Source organism: Arvicanthis niloticus, chromosome 6 (genome assembly GCF_011762505.2).
Source record: "Arvicanthis niloticus isolate mArvNil1 chromosome 6, mArvNil1.pat.X, whole genome shotgun sequence".
In the NCBI taxonomy this organism is placed as follows: domain Eukaryota; kingdom Metazoa; phylum Chordata; class Mammalia; order Rodentia; family Muridae; genus Arvicanthis; species Arvicanthis niloticus.
Window position 1 is genome coordinate 76,764,049 of NC_047663.1, and position 19,023 is coordinate 76,783,071.

Sequence of the window (19,023 nt, forward strand, 5' to 3'; positions counted from 1 at the left end):
AGTTTTATAGCTGCCTCCCCATAAATCTCACCAATGTTCAGTCTGTGAAAGCCTTCCACCTAGCAAAACACGATTTCCCATGAAGTCAAAGCATAGAACCTTCACGGGATATGGAAGAGTCCCGCTTACATGCTGTAGTGACACTCTACCCACCTACTCCCCACTTTGGGCTGTCATCAGAAGGATCACCTCTTGGACATTGGAATAGGCACCTCAATTAATAAACAGTTAATCAATAGGAGTTGACTGTATGCCCAGCCCCATGATAGCGGTATGAAACATAGACCCCATCTTGTAAAGAGTTTTTAAGATGCCTAAAGAGATTGAAGGTATCACCTGTAAACAATAGAGTTTTATGTTGGCCTGTACACTATGGGCTCTGCTTGTGAGAAACGGAAATGATGTTGTCAGGAACAGTCAAGGAAGCTCTCGAGGCAGAGAGGAGAACTGAGCTGGGTTCAGTTAGGTAAGTAAGTGGATCCCATTTGGCTAAGTAAAGAAGAGGGATAAAGACAGATGTAATGGAGCCTAACTGCGACTCCAGTATTCAAGAGACTGAGGCAGGCAAACTACCATAAATTCAAGGACAACCTGAGCTATGTAGTAATAAACAAGACAGCTTGGAGCTATAGAAAGAGATCATGTCTCAAAACAGAGAGAAAGAGAGAGAGAGAGAGAGAGAGAGAGAGAGAGAGAGAGAGAGAGAACTAAAGATATTACTTAGTGATTAAGAGCAATTACTGCTCTTCCAGACAACACAGGATCAGTCCCCAGTACCCTCACAGTAGCACACAGGGATCTATAACTCCAGCTCCAGAGCCTCTGACGCCTCTGGCCTCCAAGAGTCCTTGCACTCAAGTATACGTACCCACAAGCAGAAACAGCAGATATACTTAATCTGGGGACTCTGTGCTTTGCAAGTAACCAAAGAGGAGACTTGGTGGGTCTGTGGGTTTCTGAAACCATATGATGCTAAGTTATCTCCTTAACCAGTATTGCTAGCTGAAAAGACTCCTCAGAACTCTTGGCTTCTAGATACAGGCACAGGTTTTAATGGCTAAATAGAAAATATACAATGCATACAGCATTAAGAAGACCCAACTTTAAAAAAAAAAAAAGATTAAAACAAAAAAGACATAAGTAAACAATATTGGCTTTCCCTTATCCCAGAAATATACTAAAGTAGAGAAATAATTACTGTGTGTTATGGAAGTGTGTCCAGTTTTGAGGCCAGAGATGCTTGAAATTGAGTCTTTGTTCCATCAGTTAAATGCTACTTGTGATACTAGATGAGTCCCAGACACCCAGAGCCCAATATGTACCTGTGTAAATTGAGACTACGGAGCCCATCCCTCCTGCCTGGCTGCTGCCGGCACCACCCAGATCTTAGAAGAGTTTCCCTGTGCTAATTTCTTCCTGTTTTCCCACCCCAGAAGAAAGTAGTTGTAAGAAAGGAGGGATCCATCAGAGCCAGGTTTGGAAAGGAGGGGCAGGAAAAGAGAGCCATCTCAGGCCAGTGGACAGCAGGCGTTAGTGGAAGGAAAGAGGCCAGGGAATGTTGTAGAGAATCAGCTCATTGCAGCCAAGTTCAATGGGTCTTAAATTCCAGCCCAAGCAGTTTGAACTTTATCCTACTAACGAAAGGAGCCATAAGAGAACTGAATACAAGGGAACCAACCCCATGCTTTTCCCTGAGAACCAAGAGACGCAAGACAACAAATTTTAAAAATAAATGTGTATGCCTGGGGCTATAGCCCAGTTGGCAGAGTGCTTGCCTGGTATGCAGAAAAAAACACCAGTTCCATCTCAATAGACTTAAAAAGGTTCGGCCTGCCGATCTATAATGGTAGGACTCAGAAGGTGAGAGTAGAGGGGTCAAAAGTTCAAGGCCATCCTCAGATACGGACTGAAGGTGGGGTGTAGATGTTTCCTATCATTGTTGAAATAATGTTCTTCTTATTTTCTGTCATTTTCATACATTTATATATGTTTTGGCCATATCTGTCTACTACTTTCTCCCTCCAGCTTTCTCTAGCCTCCCTGACCCCACCCCAATCTTCTTCCCAGCTTCACGTTCTTCTTTAATCTTTGGTTTACACATTGAGTTTAAAGCCAGCCTGGACTGCATGAGACTACGTCTTTAAAATGGAATAAAATAGTTGCAGGGGAATGCCTCAGTTGGTAAAGTGCTTGCTACTCAGGCGTAAGAGCCTTAGCTTAACTCCTGTCGTGTACACTAAAGAGTCAGGTGTGGTTGCATGTGCTTGCTAGGGAGGCAGAGAGAGAAGGAGTCCGGGAGCTCGCTGGCTGGGTGGGCAGTCTTAGTCTAAAAGCAGGTCCCAGTGAGAGATCTCGTCATCATTAAGTGGATGACTCCTATGAATGGCACCTATAGCCTTGACAATTGAGTGCATATGTATACTTGCACAAATGAATAAGTACATCAGTGTGGCGTGGGATGATAGTTCTCACCTCGGAGTCTTTCTCAGAAGCAGGTCTAGTGCACTGGATCAAAGATTCTATGTTTTGGGGTTTTTTTTTTTTTTTTTTTTTTTGGTGTGTGTGTGTGTGCATGTGTGTGTATTTGTACATGTGAGAGTGAGCCTGTGTGTGTATGCAAGTACACACAAAGGCATGTATGTGTGTATCTGTGTGATTACGTGCATGTGTGTGTGTATTTGTATGTGTGATAGTGTGTATATGTGTGTACAAGAATACATGCAGGCATGTGTGTGTGTGTGAGTGCATGTGTATGTGTGTGTGTGTGTGTGTTTTGTATGTGCAAGAGTGTGTGTGCATGTAGGCACGGGCATGTATATGAGAACGCATGCGTGTGTATACAAGTACATGTAGAGACACAAGATTGATGCTGGGAATTATTCTCCGTCACTCTTCTGTCTTACTTGTTGAGGTGGTGTAACTCAATCAAACCAATAGCTCCCTCACTAGCTGGTTTGCTGTAGGTACACCCTCTCTCCATCTTCAAAGGCTGGAATTACCAGCAGGTCACAATGCCTATCCAACATGTATGTGGGTTATAGGGATTAGAAAGCCCATCCTCACACTTGTACAATCAGCATTTCAACTGCTGGGCCATGTCCTCAGACCAGGTACTGTCTATCTGTCTGTCTGTCTGCCTTTCTTTCTTTCCTTTTTTCTTTCTTTGGGGTTTTTTGGAGCTTTTCCAGTTTTTGTTTGTTTTAATTTTGGTTTTAGTTTTTTGTGTTTTTGTTTTGTTTTGTTTTGTTTTGTTTTGTTTTGTTTTGTTTTGTTTTGTTTTGTTGAGACAGTATTTCTCTGTGTAACCCTGGCCATCCTGGAACTTGCTCTATAGACCTATAATAAAATAGGCTAAGATGCTCCTATTTTATTATGTTTAACCTCGGCTATTATCTGTGTAATGTGTGTTAGCTAAGTGCCTATCGAAACCTATTGGGCCCTATGCTAGACTCTGAGCAGAGACAGAAGGGTCAAACCCAAGCCCTCTTTTCTAGAAGTTCACGTTATAATTAGAGACAAAGGTGAGGCATAGACCAGAAAACCGAAATGAGAGTAGAGAGTGACAGAGGTCACATTATAGGTACAGAGAAGGCCCTTGGAATGATCTGGATGGTAAGGAATTGTTGTGTGGGGGGGGGGGCATCTAGTATTTAAAAACATGAACAAAAGATCTTATGGATGAAGTGCTGAGCCATCAGAGGAATCTCTACAGAGGATATCAACAAATGCAGTAGTCAATGATTACTTTAGGAATCAGTAGACGGCTACTTTGCTCATTTTTTTTTCTTTTTTTTGTTTAAGTAATAAAAATTTTATTGAGAATTCCTGGCATGGTGGTTATTTCCCCCAATTCTGGGAGAGGGACAACACTGTAAGAAATCACTGAGAAATCACACTATCCCATCCCCCCACCCTTCCCAGCATATAGAGGAAGAAGGAAACCCTCTGAAAGGGTTTGTCTTCAGTTTTCCTTAATCCAAGAGGGCAGATACAGAAGAATCCATCACATGATGCTTGGGTCAGGGTGGGGTTACTCCTTTCATCGTTATCTCCAGTTTGCTTTAAAACTTAACATGAGTCTGTTGGCCCCAAAGACATTATATTTGCCGAACAAGTTTATGATCTCGGCAAATGGAGATGGAAAAGCCTCAGAGGGGCTTTCCAAATCCAGGAGGGCTTCCTTTTACAGAGCCAGTGCTGAAAGAGCAAGTGTTTTCTATTTTTCTAGTTTTTATTGGGCCAGACTCTTTCTGCTAGGGAGACACAGTTTAGCTGAAGGTGTAGCCACACACTGCTAATAAGAGGATGGGGGAAAAAAGAGCCCCACTCCATTTACAAGTTGGTCAAACTGGTCTCACCTCCCACTGGCTCCCCTGAGATCATGGGTTTGCCTGATCATAACTGTGAAAGAAGTCAAATCTTAATTTATAGTCCAAGAACCTCTGAATGTCACAGCCTAGCAGGATGCTACAAACCAGAGTTCAATATTGGTGCTGTGTACACCAAATAAATAATGCCAAAGACTCTGATGGCTCCTCCTAGCAGTGTGCAAGCATGCTCACTGGTTCTGTCTTTGCAACAGTATTAAGTAAAGGCTCTTGAGTATGCACAGCGAGCAGTGTGGGAAGAATAAAAAAGACGCCCTCCCTCCATTTATCTCCATAGTGACAGTATAAGGTCAGCAGGGTATAGGCACACTGGGACTAACAGAAAAAATTTCTGGGGTCAGCAGTGAACGATTTCCTTTCAATGTCTCTGTCCCTTACCTGCAAAGATCTCCTACAGGCTCCAAAGGTAAAGCATCAATTATATCTGTGACACTACGGTGTCATCTTTAACACGGCAACAAATCCAGGTTGATCATCAAGTTATCGTGGGAATGACATAAAATAGGATAATTTTTAAAACAGGGTAGTATGTGATTTAACAAAATATCTTCCAGCTTGTTTGGATTTTTTCTGAGTCTTAACTGAGTCCATAATTAGTTTGTATTGGGGAGGGGTTGGAAAACACCAAAAAGCACCAAAAGGAAAGTTCACCCACGATTCCCCTGCCTGAGGATAAACAATGTTGACAGATGCCCATTGTCCATTCTTCCGATCTTATATCTGTCAATATACATATTCTGTTTCCCTGTATGCTGTTCTGCCAGTTCAGGGCCTGTATTTGAGGCTGCCTAGATTCAAAGATTCAGCTTCTAAATTCAACTTCCCACCTGCTCTGTGACCTCTGGGAACCTATTTGTAGAATCTGAGCTTCTGTCTGTCAACATGGAATGATCATGGTCTCTAGACCAGAAATGCAGGCTGGAAATATACATTATAATATGAATAGTGCCCTTTGGAGCTTGACATTACATGCTAAGTGAAGCTGTCCTAAGAACAAAGATTGTAAAACGGAGAATCTGTCCTAGTTTTTTATCCAGTTGCCATGGTAAAATACACTAACAAAAGTAACTTAATGGAAAAGGGAGTTTATTTCAGCTCACAGTTCTGGGCTACATACAGTCAGTCCATCATTGTATAGAAACCAAAGCAACAGGAACATGAAGCAGCTATTCACACACACAGTCAAGAGCAGGGAGAGAATGAATGCATGCACGCTTGCACTCAGCCGCCTTCTCCACTCTTACACAGTTCAGAAGCCTCTACCAAGGGAATGGTGACACCCACAGTGGGCCTACCTCAACTAGTGTGATCAAGACATTCCCGCACAGATTGTCCAGTTGCCAATAGAGCAACCTTCTCTAGACAGTCCCAGGTTGAGACTCTCTTCTGGATTGCATCGAGCCAACTATTAAAAGAAATCACCACACAGGCAAAAAGTGGCCGTACTTTTAGCCCAATGATTGGTCCAAAGAAAGAATTTTGTACCTGTGATTCTACAAGGATGCCCTGTGGCTGTCCTGAGTGGTGTTGGCTCACAGCAAGTTGAGTGTTCAGTGTTTACTCTTCAGAGTTGTGGAATAGACCCTACAGGATGACCTCCTTGGAACATGTCCAACCAACAAATGCTTCTGTCTGTACCGGCCCTGTTGGGTGTTAGCCTTTGATCCTTATACTTCACACCCCCCCCCAAATCACTCAAAGACCCTTAAGAGGCAATTGACGTAGGTGGGTTTACTATAACATCTGTTCCCCAACTTTATCCCTTCTTATCTAAGCCTTACCTCCCCTTCCTAGCACCCAACAGAAGGTAGAGGAAAATAATAGGAATTCCTCACACAGAAGACTTTCTCATTAGATCTTCTTAATAAGCCTGATCCTAAGACTGCCGAGTAGATCAGTATAGGCCATGGTGTCACTAACACAGTGCTTCCCAGGGATATCTCTGCTGCTGATCAAATCAAATCAGATGTATGTTTGCACGGTCTATGTGATGGCTTCAAATTACAGCTATAAATGGCACAAGAACCTCTGAATTACATATTCAGCCATTGATCAAATATTTATGAAGCATCTACTATGTGCCAGAGACTGAGCTTCCCACGGAGAAAGGGATTCTCAGTTCACATCTTTCAGTACTTTAGATCCTTCACAAAGGAATGCTTCTCACTTTAAGGTCAAAATGTCAACTCAGCTCTACCTGTGCTGGAGCAATCCAAAAGGTACTAAGAATGTTGTATTTCTATCTTTTTTCTTTTTTTTTTCTTTTTTTTTTTTTTTTTTGTATTTCCATTTTAATTTTTTTTTACCATGGCTTTTTATTTATAACAAATGATTCACATTTTCAACTAGTAACAAAAGCTTATCTGAGGAGGAAAGCTCTGGACTGGGGAGATGGTTCAGTGGGTAAGAGCATTTGTCATGCAAGCACGGAGATCTGAGTTCAAATCTTCAGCAGCCATGTAAAAAGTCAAACCATGGTCCCACACACCTTTAAGCCCACTCCTTGAAGGGAAGGACGGAACCAAATTTCCTGGGGCTTACTGGTCACCAGCTTAGTCCCAAATTCACTAAGAAATGCTATCTTCATAGAACAAGGTATAAAGTGAGCAACAAGGATAGCATGTGCCCTCCATTGGCCTCCATATAGGTCCACACTGATACAGCATATACAGCCCAAACACAAAAGCAGAGTTTATATATTTGTATCTCATTAAACACAAATGTTTAATCAAACATATCTTTTTGTATGCCTCTATTAGACTATATACACTACAAAGTAATAGATTTCCTTGTGGAAATTTTAAACGGTTTTTTTTTTTTTTTTTTTTTTTTTTTATTAATCTTCCTACCTTCTTCTTGTACCCTATAGTTTAGGTACCAAAAGTGAATGGATTTAAAGAAAAGCATTAAGTTAGTGGTGGCTCAGACTGACATTAAATAGTAAACCTAGTCTTGACGTCAGGAGTCTCGGCCTTTGGAGAGTTCCTGGTCCTTTTACAACTACCATGACAGCTATAGACTGTTTTCTGAGGAAAATACAGGAAGGTTTCATGTAGTTCCAACAGCTCAGAGATCACGTGGATCCTGCGTGGGGCCTAAGTGTGAAAAAGCATTATGGTGAGAACCCTTGCCTATGTACTGCGTCCGCTGTCCCCTTCCTGGTGGCAGCCTCCTAGCAGAGCCAAAGCTGTGGGTGTCAGTGTGCTCAGAGCATCTGTGAGAGTTGAGCTTATAGAGAGCTTTCAGAGCACCCAGTTCTCAGCAAACATAAAGTCACTTATCCCTGCAGAAAGCAACTCCCATTTTCCAGGCATCTGAGCCACACATTCTCAGGGGGCTTCTCACACTCCATTCCCGAGAATACAGATCTGCCTGTCTATGACCTCGGAAAATAATCTCAAATCACCGACTCTACTGCTCCATAAACATGTGTTGGATCAAATCAACAGGAGCAGGTCCTAGTGGCTATCTGCTGTTCACTAAGCTGAGTAGCCTTGAGTGAGTCACTCTCCTTCACTTAGTAGGCATACTTAAAAGACTTGCCAAGGCCCAGAAGTCTAAGGTGCAGAGCCTGAAGCGCTGAAATTGTTTCACTATCTGGAGAAGCAGAGCCAGACTCAGAGACCAGGGAACCTGTACAGTGAGTTAGTGACCCTGTCAGAGAACCCTCTGCAGCCTGACCCACAGCACAGAGCACCTGCCTTCCAGGAACCTGCGTTTCCTGTTGTGTTTATTCCTGTCTCCTGGCAGCCTATTCTGAGGAAGAATCTGTTTGGGTGCCCAGGGGAAAAGATCCACATGGCCTATCTTCTCTCATGCCAAAGAGGCTTAGCACCTTCTCCAGTTAACTATGGTTTTCTGCATCCTACCAGGGCATGGGCTGGCCCAGCAAATAGAGCTTTAGTCTGCCTATGTGTTGGGGTGGAGGTGGAGAACGGGGCTTGGGGTGAAGATCCTGAGAAAAGGAGTCAAAATATTCCTGGAATCTGTACCAGGGGCCAAGCAGTTCCAGACTCACAGTGCCCCCGTGTGGTGGGCCAAGGGAAGCCCATACCCAACCCCACCCCCAACAGGGAGCAGTACGTGCCTTCAGAGATGCTCAACTTCCACTCAACTTCCGAGGATGCTCAGCTAGAGCTACTAAATCGAAGAAAGGAAACTGAAGCCCCCTATGGGAAAAGAATTATCCCAAAATTATATGTAACGATATTAAACATAGGTCCCAAGGGTTTCATTTATTTATTTATTTATTGTTTATTTGTTTGTTATGAAATTCCAAGACCCATCAGTACAGAAATAACAACTATGCGGCAAATGACTACTCCTTTGGAATTGATTGTGGGGCAGAGACCTGGTTTATGATGCACCCCTACAGACTTAACAAGTTGCATCTGGTTTAATCCTAAACAACACCGGGTGTAGTTGCTGCTACTAACTCCATTTGACTGATGAGAACCTGTTCCTAGGGACAGTATGAAAGTTGATATATCAAGCAGAATAGTCAGAGTTCTACCCCTGAAATGATTACACACACACACCTCCCTATCAGAAATCTCTGAGGATACTGGATGTGATGGCTCACACCTGTAATCCCAGCACTTGAAAGGTAAACATAGAAGGATCCAGAGTTCAAGGTCACCTTCAGTTGCATAATGAACTTAGGTTACATGAGACTCTATCTTTAAAAATTAGGAAACAACAAAAGAAATCACTGCAGGACTCAAACATGCTGGTGAATGTCTTTACATCTCCACTGTGGAGACTAAAGATTGTATATTTAAAGCCAGTCTATCCGGGCAGCGGTACCACACGCCTTTAATCCCAGCACTTGGGAAGCAGAGGCAGGCAGATTTTTTAGTTCAAGGCCAGCCTGGTCTGAGTGAGTTCCAGGACAGCCAAGACTAGACAGAGAAACCCTGTCTCAAAAAACAAAAAATAAAAAATAAAAATAAAAATAAATAAAGCCAGTCTATATGCTTCCTAGCAAGCTGGAGGACAGCCAGAGTCAAATAGTGAAGGCTCTGTCTCAGAAACAGAAGTGCTTATTGGAGAGCAGGGTGGTACCATGCTAAGGTCTGAAGGAGGAGAAAATAAAACAGTACACAGTACAAAGGAGACAAGAAGGACCAGAAGGGCAACCGGAACCCAGAGTGGCACCATACAGAGGATGTCACACCACATAGTCGGCAGGAGGGAAGCTCAGGACAGCCCTAAAGAAGCCACTAGCTGTCAGAGCTTACAGTGCAGCTGGCCCAGCGGTTCCTCACAGGGGAGTTTAGCCTACAGAAACAGATGTGGGGAGAGCGAGTGTCTGAGGCTTTTTGATCGCCACAGACTGGCACAGTTGAATATTGGAAATCAATCACCACCTTGACTGGAATTAGGGAACGTGTTAAATAAATTACTATGCATCCAGATCGGAATGTGATGTGGCAGTAGAGGGGGGTAAAGAAAGGATGTAGACCCAGACAAGGAGAAGTGACTGAACAAAGCAATTTAGGAAAAGAGACATGGAGTAGGACACCATTTAAGAAAAGAAAAAAATCCCAGAAGAAAAAACACAACTGTTAACTCTGGTTTTCCGTACATGACTGGAGAAAGATTTTTTTTTTTTACTTTTTTTCCCCTTTATACATTTATTTTTGTGACCCGTCATTTTGACCTCAGCATTCGCATTTTATAATAAAATATATAAATCTGGTGGGAAAAATGAAAATAATGTTTCCTATCCAGAAGGGATTTACAATCTAGCTAGTGAACAAGGCCTCAGCCAGCCCTGGGATACCCTTGACAATATTAAGAAGCAACTAAGTGGCAAAATGAGGGCTGCCGGTATGGATACAGGATAAAGAAACCACACTGACTTGGCCAAGGAGGATCAGAGCAGAGTTCCTGGTGGAGGCTGAAGACTGGGCAGTCTGTCTTGGTCCTCTGTATCCTCTACTTCTGCATCCAAGAGTTTAACCAACTCTGAATTGAAAACATTAAAAGTAGAACAAAAAGATAAGGTTCTGTGGGCAAAGGGGCTTGCCACCAAGCATGATTACAGGAGTTCAGTACCCCAGATCTACATAGAAGAAGGAGATAGCTGACCCCTCCACCCCCCCCCAAGATGTCCTTTGAACTGTGTACCCACTCCTTAGCATGTGGCCCCTAACACAAAAATAAACAAATAAATAAATTTACATAGATATTCGAGGGTAAAAGTCGCAACTGTATTCGAGAGATGCAGCTTTTTCCCTTGCTGTTCCACTAAACACTGCAGTATTACAGCCATCTGTGTGTCATTTGTATCATGCTAGATTTTATGAATTATTGATTTCGTCAGTCACCTAAGGGTGATGCAAGAGGCATAGGAGGCTACAGGTAGGTCACATGAAAATCTCAAACCGTTTTCTAGAAGCATAAAGCCACGGATTTGTATATTTACAGGAGCTGGACCCCTCCTCCTGCTGATAGGAGGAACACGTTCATTTCAAAATGCCCATCATGTGTTAATAGTTTTAAAGTGCCAGATCATATATTGAGAGTTTTACATGGATACTTTCTTTCCTTCTATCTTCTCATTTATTTCTTCCTATTTATCATTTCTGCTTTAGTTTTTTTTTGTTGTTGTTGTTGTTGTTGCTGGTTGATGATGATGATGATAATGATGATGACGATTTGAAACAGGGCTTCCGCAGGGCGGTGGTGGCGCACTCCTTTAATCCCAGCACTTGGGAGTCAGAGGCAGGCAGATTTCTGAGTTCGAGGCCAGCTTGGTCTACAGAGTGAGTTCCAGGACAGCCAGGGCTACACAGAGAAACCCTGTCTGGAAAAACAAAACCAAGAAAGAAAGAGAGAGAGAGAGAGAGAGAGAGAGACAGGGCTTCCTGTGGTCCAGAATGACCTTGAAATTGAATATGTAGCTGACAATGACCTTGAGATCCTACTTCTAGTTCTACCTCCCAAGAGCTGGAATTTTCAGTGTGTGCCACCACACCCTGTGTACATAGATACTCTCATGTACTCAAAAAAAAAAAAATCTAAGAAACAGTCATTGTTCCCATTTTATAGATGAGAAACTAGGAGTCTTCATTAACACTTGTAAAGTCCAACAGCCAATACCTAACACCAGGCCAGGTCATCTGAATTCAGCCCTCTAGTCTTCTCTCACTTTGCCAAATTTGTCTTGAGAGGAAAAAATGCCTTCTACTCACAGGAATGAATGGCACAAGACTACAGATTTGCGTGAGAAAAATCCATCTTCAGGTCTTTTGCCTAGACTTTACAAGGTCATGGCCACAGGAGGGTGCTTTGTAACAAAGTTTCAGCACAGGGCCTTGAACACAACGCTCACAGTGCAGATGATGGCTTTGGTGAACACTAGCCATTAGCGTCATTGTGTCAGTGTAGCCCTGAAAAAGAACAATCCATTTGTTGCTCAATTCGCTGCCATCTTCAACAGGCTTGACACCAGGCAAGGTTCCAAGGTTAACTGAGAAAACAGGCTGTGTTGCTTTTGATCTTTCCCGAATCAGCCAGCTTGGAGAGGAGTCGGAGCTAGAACAGCTGAGTTGAATCAGCCAGCCCATGTTCAGAAAGAACTAGGAAGGGGAAATTTACTCAGCAGCAAATCCCAGAGGCTGAGAACATTCTAGGCTAGAGAAGATTGTACCGAAGCTAGAGGCCTTCAGGACTAGGCCTAGGTTAACACACTGAGGCAATAAGCCTCAGAGAGAACAATTACTATAGGAGAATAAGAGTTACTTTTACATCAAATAACCAAGAAGGTGAAGTGTCCCCAGAAGGAATGCAAGCACAACTCAACCTTAAAGATTTTTTTTCTTTCTGCATTTTGTTTGTTTGTTTGTTTGTTTGGGTAGTAGTGCTCACCATACATGTGGAGGCCAGAGGACAATTTTCAGGAATTGGTCTTCTCCTTCATCCTTGTGAACCCTCAAGAAGAAACTCAGGTTATCAGACTTGGCAGCAAACACCCTTAACCACTGAGTCATCCCACCAGCCCAAGGATAGGGATTCTAGAAGCATCCACACCACTTGAAAGTACTCTATCTGTTCAACAACTTAGATTTAAAGATTATTAGATTATCCAGAGGTCAGGCCCACAGTGTGGCAGGACACAGAAGATAGAACTTGAAAGACCATATGCCACAGGCTGGGTAGCGGGGTTAGAGCACACACTGAAAGTACAGAATGGTCAGAAACTATAGTCATGTTAAATATGTAAATAAATAAACAGGAATTTCAGGAAATCCTGAAAATTGATAGCTAAGAGGATTGCACGTTTGAATCCACCCTGACTACATACCAAGATCCTGTCTCGAAAATAATTTTGTTTCAGTGTGATTTTTCTGCATTATAAGGTTTTGCTTGTTTTTTTTTTTTTTTAAAAAATACTTATCTTTTTTTTGTCTTTCTAAAAATATCTTCTCATTCTTCTACAAAGAGCATTAATAATGGTGTGTTTTAATTTTAAAAATATACCGTGTATTTTGATAAAATATAGGTTCAGTGCCTGCTAAATTACAGGCAGGCTGTGTGGCCAGGGACAACCCACTTACCTGCTCTAGGTCTCAGTTGCCTAGTATTTAAATTGGAAATTGTTTTTAATTTGATATTGCCATGAAATAATTTAGGGTCTCAAATTCAGAGGGTAAGTTAATCATTTGCACGGATCATAGCATCTCATCGTCATCGGTCCATGCCGAGCTCTGTCTCATTCACTGATTGAGTTCCTCTATTCTCATCTCGTATTCCACGTCCATCTGCCTCCACCCCTAGGCAAACATGAAGTGCCTCATATCGTTTTGTGATGTGTTTTTTTTTTTTTTAATTTGAAAATGTTTCTGAAAAACACATATGGTTGTTTGGACGAATTAACTTAAAAGAAATCATTCTTAAATCTCACTCTGTTTTACATGTTTTCCCATGCTGGGGTGGGGGGGTGGGGGGCGTGGTGGATGGTGTCCCTAGACTCTTTCCATATTGCCATAAGGTATGTTATCCTATGACATAATTGCTACCTGCTATCCAGGTTTGCATATGCCTCCTTTCGCCTTTTCCCCAGGCTTTCTCCTATTCTCTGTGACCACAAACAACACTATAAAAGCATCCTCCTGTATGCCACCTTATGGTCCTATGTGGAACTCTTTGAGTGGTTTGGCCTGGAACAAAATTGCCCAGCTCAATTGTGTGCACATGTAGTTGAACCAAGTAGTGCTGGTATCTTCTCCTAAATGTCTAGACAGCCTATGCCCTTAGCAGCCAAAGTCAGGGCCGCCTCATGCCCCCACAGCCTTATTTGGCAGCTTTCTAATGTTTTCCATCATCTTAAAGGCCATGGTTTGTCTCTTTATGGCTTCTACTTCAGTGCATTTGACTGCCTGGTACTTCGAGCATCTTGTCTTCACTCACATGAATTATCTATTTTCTTTATCCAAGTCCCCCCCCCCCCCCCCCCAGTATACTGCTACTGAGAATTCCATGTTCTTCTTGATTTCTTATTTTTGTTTTGGTTTTGAGATAGGGAGATGTTTTGCTTTTTTTGACTGATTACCTGGTTGATTGGGAGATTTTGTTGTTGTTGTTATTTATTTTGGTGGGCCAGGGGGTTGTTTATTTGCTTGCTTTTAAACAGACTCTCATTTTGCACCTGACTCTGAAACTCAAGCTGGCAGGGAAATATGTATTCCAGGATGACCTCAGATTTCTAGCAATCCTCCTGCTTCAGCCCCCTGAATTAAAGGCATGAGCTACCATATAGATATTTTAATTTAACTTGATGGTTTTTTTTTTTTAATTTATTTGAGGTGTTGCAGATGTGGGGGGTCAGAGGTCAAACTAGGATCTGTGGTCTCTTTTCTCCACGTTGCTTGGCTTAGTGAATTGAACCCAAGGCCTCGTACACAAGGGCTCTACTATAAAGATATATGCTCACCTCCTTTGTCTTGTTAGAGTGTTTCTTATATTCTGAAGAACCTTTTAGCTGCTTGAGAGAATATAAATAACTTCTCCTATCCTTGCCTTGTGAATCGTCCTTGTGAAGAACTAAGTCATTTTTCTTCATTCCAAGACTCTCTTCAAGTCTTTTAAGTTGTTTTCGTCTATTGTTAAAGGGCCCATTATGCATTTTTTGGCCTTTAACACGGCTCCTATTTGCCATGGGAACAAATCGGTCCCAATTTCCCAAGCTTCTGAAAGACAAGATACAAAGGTACAGCACCTCACACAGGCAACCTAGACCAAAGAGTTGTGCTGTTACCAGCGACTGCTCAGATCTCATGGGTTGAAGGAGTAAGTGCTGACCTGTGAAATCTAACAGTCAGGACTGTGGCAGCAATTTACCTAAATCAGGAGAGATTTCATATACAGAGGGAAGTTACTGAGTTGGAATTCATTCATTTTTCTTTCCTTTATTTTTATTTGTTGGTTTGTTTATTTATTTATTTATTTCTAAACTTGAAACTCACTATGGAACCAGGCTGGCCTTGAACTCACAGAGATCCACATACTTCTGTCTCCCAAATGCTAGGATTAAAAGTGAACATGCTTGGTTCGTCTTTTTTAATGTGTGGTCTATTCGTGTATCTGTGTGAGTCCATATGCATGTGTGTCTTCGTGGTGCTCACAGAAGCCGGAAGAGGATGTCAGCTCCGTTAGAGATATAGATACAGACAATTGGGAATTTCTCCATGGGAGTGCTGAGATCCAAACTCTGGTCTTTGTGATAAAGCTGCAAGGCCTTGTAACCTATGAGCCATCTGTCCCGGCCCCAGAGTAATTCATTCATTTCAAAATGAGAAATGCTAGCCATCCAGGATAGAAAATCACCTGGGATGAGGCTGGAGGGTGGGAAAGCTACCATTGAGCACAGCGTAGGAGAGCCACTGAGTAGAGCGTGTACTAACCAACTGCTGTCTGTCTTTCTGTCTGCACACCTGCAGGCTCCCTGTTCTCCACCCTAAAACCCCCGGACGCCGTGTTCAAGGTGGTGTTCTGGCTGGGCTACTTCAACAGCTGCCTCAACCCCATCATCTACCCGTGCTCCAGCAAGGAGTTCAAGCGCGCCTTCATGCGTATCCTTGGGTGCCAGTGCCGCGGTGGCCGCCGCCGCCGCCGCCGTCGCCGTCTAGGCGGCTGCGCTTACACCTACCGGCCGTGGACCCGTGGCGGCTCGCTGGAGAGATCACAGTCGCGGAAGGACTCTCTGGATGACAGCGGCAGCTGCATGAGCGGCAGCCAGCGGACCCTGCCCTCGGCGTCACCCAGCCCGGGCTACCTGGGTCGAGGAACGCAGCCACCGGTGGAGCTGTGCGCCTTCCCGGAGTGGAAACCCGGGGCGCTGCTCAGCCTGCCAGAGCCTCCTGCCCGCCGCGGTCGCCTCGACTCCGGGCCACTCTTCACCTTCAAGCTCCTGGGCGAGCCTGAGAGCCCAGGCACCGAAGGCGAAGCCAGCAACGGGGGCTGCGACGCCACGACCGACCTGGCCAACGGGCAGCCGGGCTTCAAGAGCAACATGCCCCTGGCGCCCGGGCACTTTTAGGGTCCCTTTCCATCCCCCCCTCCCAACACACACACATCAGGGTGGGAGAACACCATCGTGGGGGGCGGGAGGGCGTGTGGGGGGAGTGTCAGCCCTGGGAAGACACAGGGTCGCAAGGGGTCAAGGGGGGAGGGGGGCGGGGAGAGGGGCAGCTGCTTTTCTGGCAGGGGCATGGGTGCCAGGTACAGCGAAGAGCTGGGCTGAGCATGCTGAGAGCCTGGGGCCCCCCACCCCCGACGCAGACCGGGACTTAAGTCTCTCTCTCTTCTCTCTCTGTATATACATAAAATGAGTTCCTCTATACGTATTTATCTGTGGGTACACGTGCGTGTGTCTGTTCGGTGTACGTGTGGGCTGCATGGGTGCGTGTGTGAGGCCTGCCCGCACGCTCGTGCCAGGGGCAGAGCGAGTGTGCCCCCTGGTGATGTTCAGGTGTGTTGTTTGTCTCTTGACTTTGTACCTCTCAAGCCCCTCCCTGTCCTCTAGTCAATGCTGACACTTTGATAGGGTCGGAAAACACGTCAGATATTAAAGATCATTTCTCCTGTGCGACTTTGAGTGATTTGTGAAGGAGAGCCTTGCGTTTCCTCTTCCTTCAAGCCTGACCAAACCCTAGGACTTTTCTTTTGGGGCAGACAAGAGGGGTTAGACTTTTATTATTAGTGGCATTGTTACTATTATCGTATTTGTTATTACAATTATATTTATTATTTTATGTCTTTTTTAAAACAATTTTTAAGATTTTTTTTTAATTTATATGAGTACAGTACACTGTAAGCTGTTTTCAGTCACACCAGAAGAGGGCATCAGATCCCATTCCAGATGATTGTGAGCCTCCATGTAGTTGCTGGGAACTGAACTCAAGACCTCTGGAAAAGCAGTCAGTGCTCTTAACCGCTGAGCGGTCTCTCCAGCCCATTTTACATATTTCTGAAGAGGTGAGTAGGTGTCACAGCTGATGTGGAAGCCAAAGGACAACTTGCAGGAGTCAATACCACCAAAACTATAGATAAGGCCATCCCAAAACGGTACACACACACACACACACACACACACACACCATCATTTGCAGACAATTTAAGATCCCTTATCTAGGGTCTCCTGAATTAATCACAACATCCAAGGTACACGGGTATCATAAGCTGAACCAGAATGATCTCAGCCAGGTCCTGGTATTTATAGATAAATGACTGAGGTAAAGAATTTGGCAAGGGCCAGCAAGACCACTGAACAGGTAAAGGTGTTCACTGCCAAGCCTGGGGACCTGAGTTCAATCTCTGGGACACACAAGGTAAAGCAAAGGCTCAATCCTGGCAAGTTATCCTCCCATGCATTATGTCACATGGCTTATGTAAACACACACACACACACACACACACACACACAAATGTAATAGCAATGGGGTTTTTTTTTTTTTTAGATGATTTTAGATGAACTTGGCAAAGTGTCATTAAACTTACACACTTCTTTCACTTGTGTCTCCAGGGCTGTGTGTTTCCATGCTGCAACTGATGACATTCTCCCAAATGCCTCTTCTTTTTCCTACATGGAATAGGGAATCTAATGGGGGGAGTGGCAGGGGATGCTTAGACCTTATTCCCAGAGAAGAAGAAATAACTTGGGTCCTCCAAAAACACTTTTTTGGCAATGCAAACCTTGTTTCAAATTATTCTTATACAGAATCCTGATATAAGAGAGTAAGAACACATAGAGAGGACAAAGGCTGGCTGTCTCACTTGTCCCTCCCTTCCGTTCCTTCCCCAGGCCTGTCCCAGCCACTCTGGGACCTCACAGGTCTAGTAGAGCTAAAGCAATTTGGAGCAGCAGGGTCTGGGTCAAGCCCTAGCTCTGCACAGCCCCAGGCACTTTATCTTGCTGCCTCTGACCTCGTTCCTCACCACACAAATAGACATAATCCTGCATCCCACCAAGAAGTAGCAAGGTTTGCTGAGGTTGTTCCCGGGTGTAAACACTGGCATGCAAATGTCTGGACAGATTCGACTTATAATTCTGATCTTGGAAATCTGAAACCACAGGCACCAAAGGCATTTCCTGTGCTGCTTGGATATAGTTAGTTCATCAGTTTCTGGTATCTGGGGGTCACCCAGGGCTGGGGGGATGTGGAAGGGAGGAGCTGCTGAGGAGTGGTAGCAGCTGCCTGCCTCCTTCCAGAATGAGCACTGGCCAAGTAGTAGCTAGCACCCTGTCTCCCCCACACACACACACACACAGAGAGGATCGGGCTCCAGATCAACCTCAAGCCCAAGCCAGCATGATGCTGACCTCTCCTTGTCCCTCACTGTGTCCAGGCCCAGGGAGGGCAGGGTTGACCAGAAGCTCTGGAGCTAGGCAGGTCTATCTGATGTGAACTCCAGCCTAGCACAGAGAAGGGCCACACTGCACTCTCCAGCCATCCTGGTGCTGTTGGATCATCTGTCACTGCTCAGACATGGAGCGGAGTAAATCTGTCAACCCAAGTAAAGAAGCAAGTGGCTTGACAAGCTGGATGGATGGATCTCCCTCCAGACCCAGGATCAAAGCCCACTTCTGCCACTCAGCAGCTTGTCACGTTTAGCAACTTACGTCACACAAGTCTAACCTCAATTTCTTCTACTATGAAAAGTGGATAATGAATTATAGTGTGTACTTTTCACACTGAAAAGATAAAAGGCATGGCGTAATGTAGAAGACTGCCATGCCAGACACTGATGGACAGTCAGTAAATAGCAGCTGTGGTGGAGGTGTTCATTATTCAGATGTCTACATGGATACATGAAATTTAGAAAATCTGAATATATAGACCAAAAGAGCTTCAAGTTGTTCATAGATTTCAGAGCCTTGAACCACAGGATTCACTTCTTTCCAGGGATTCTTTAGGTTTGCTTCTTTCTTGATATAAGTCTTGTTATACGTTCAGGAGCAGCCTCCTGCCTCAACTTCCCAAGTGTTCACCATATAGGTAACGTACCACCATGCCTTGCCAGAATTCATCTTTAAAAAGAAAGGCGCATGCTCATCACAGAGTTATAGAATGCTGTGGGTCAGAACTGGTGCCTTCTTTCTGCAACCTAGGAGGGTGAGGCTAGCTTG

The 19,023-nt window shown here is 44.1% G+C and overlaps 1 protein-coding gene across 2 annotated transcripts in view; it reads left to right on the forward strand.

The window, feature by feature from the left end:
* The window catches only part of Adra1b (adrenoceptor alpha 1B), a 118,975-nt gene extending 102,493 nt beyond the window's left edge, over window positions 1-16,482 (forward strand). For both annotated transcript variants that reach the window (XM_034504272.2, XM_076937020.1), the window contains one exon: window positions 15,335-16,482. In XM_034504272.2, the coding sequence (XP_034360163.1) occupies window positions 15,335-15,933 (599 nt within the window). In that variant the 3' untranslated portion in view covers window positions 15,934-16,482. The remainder of the gene's footprint in view (window positions 1-15,334) is intronic.
* Window positions 16,483-19,023: the final 2,541 nt, after the last annotated feature.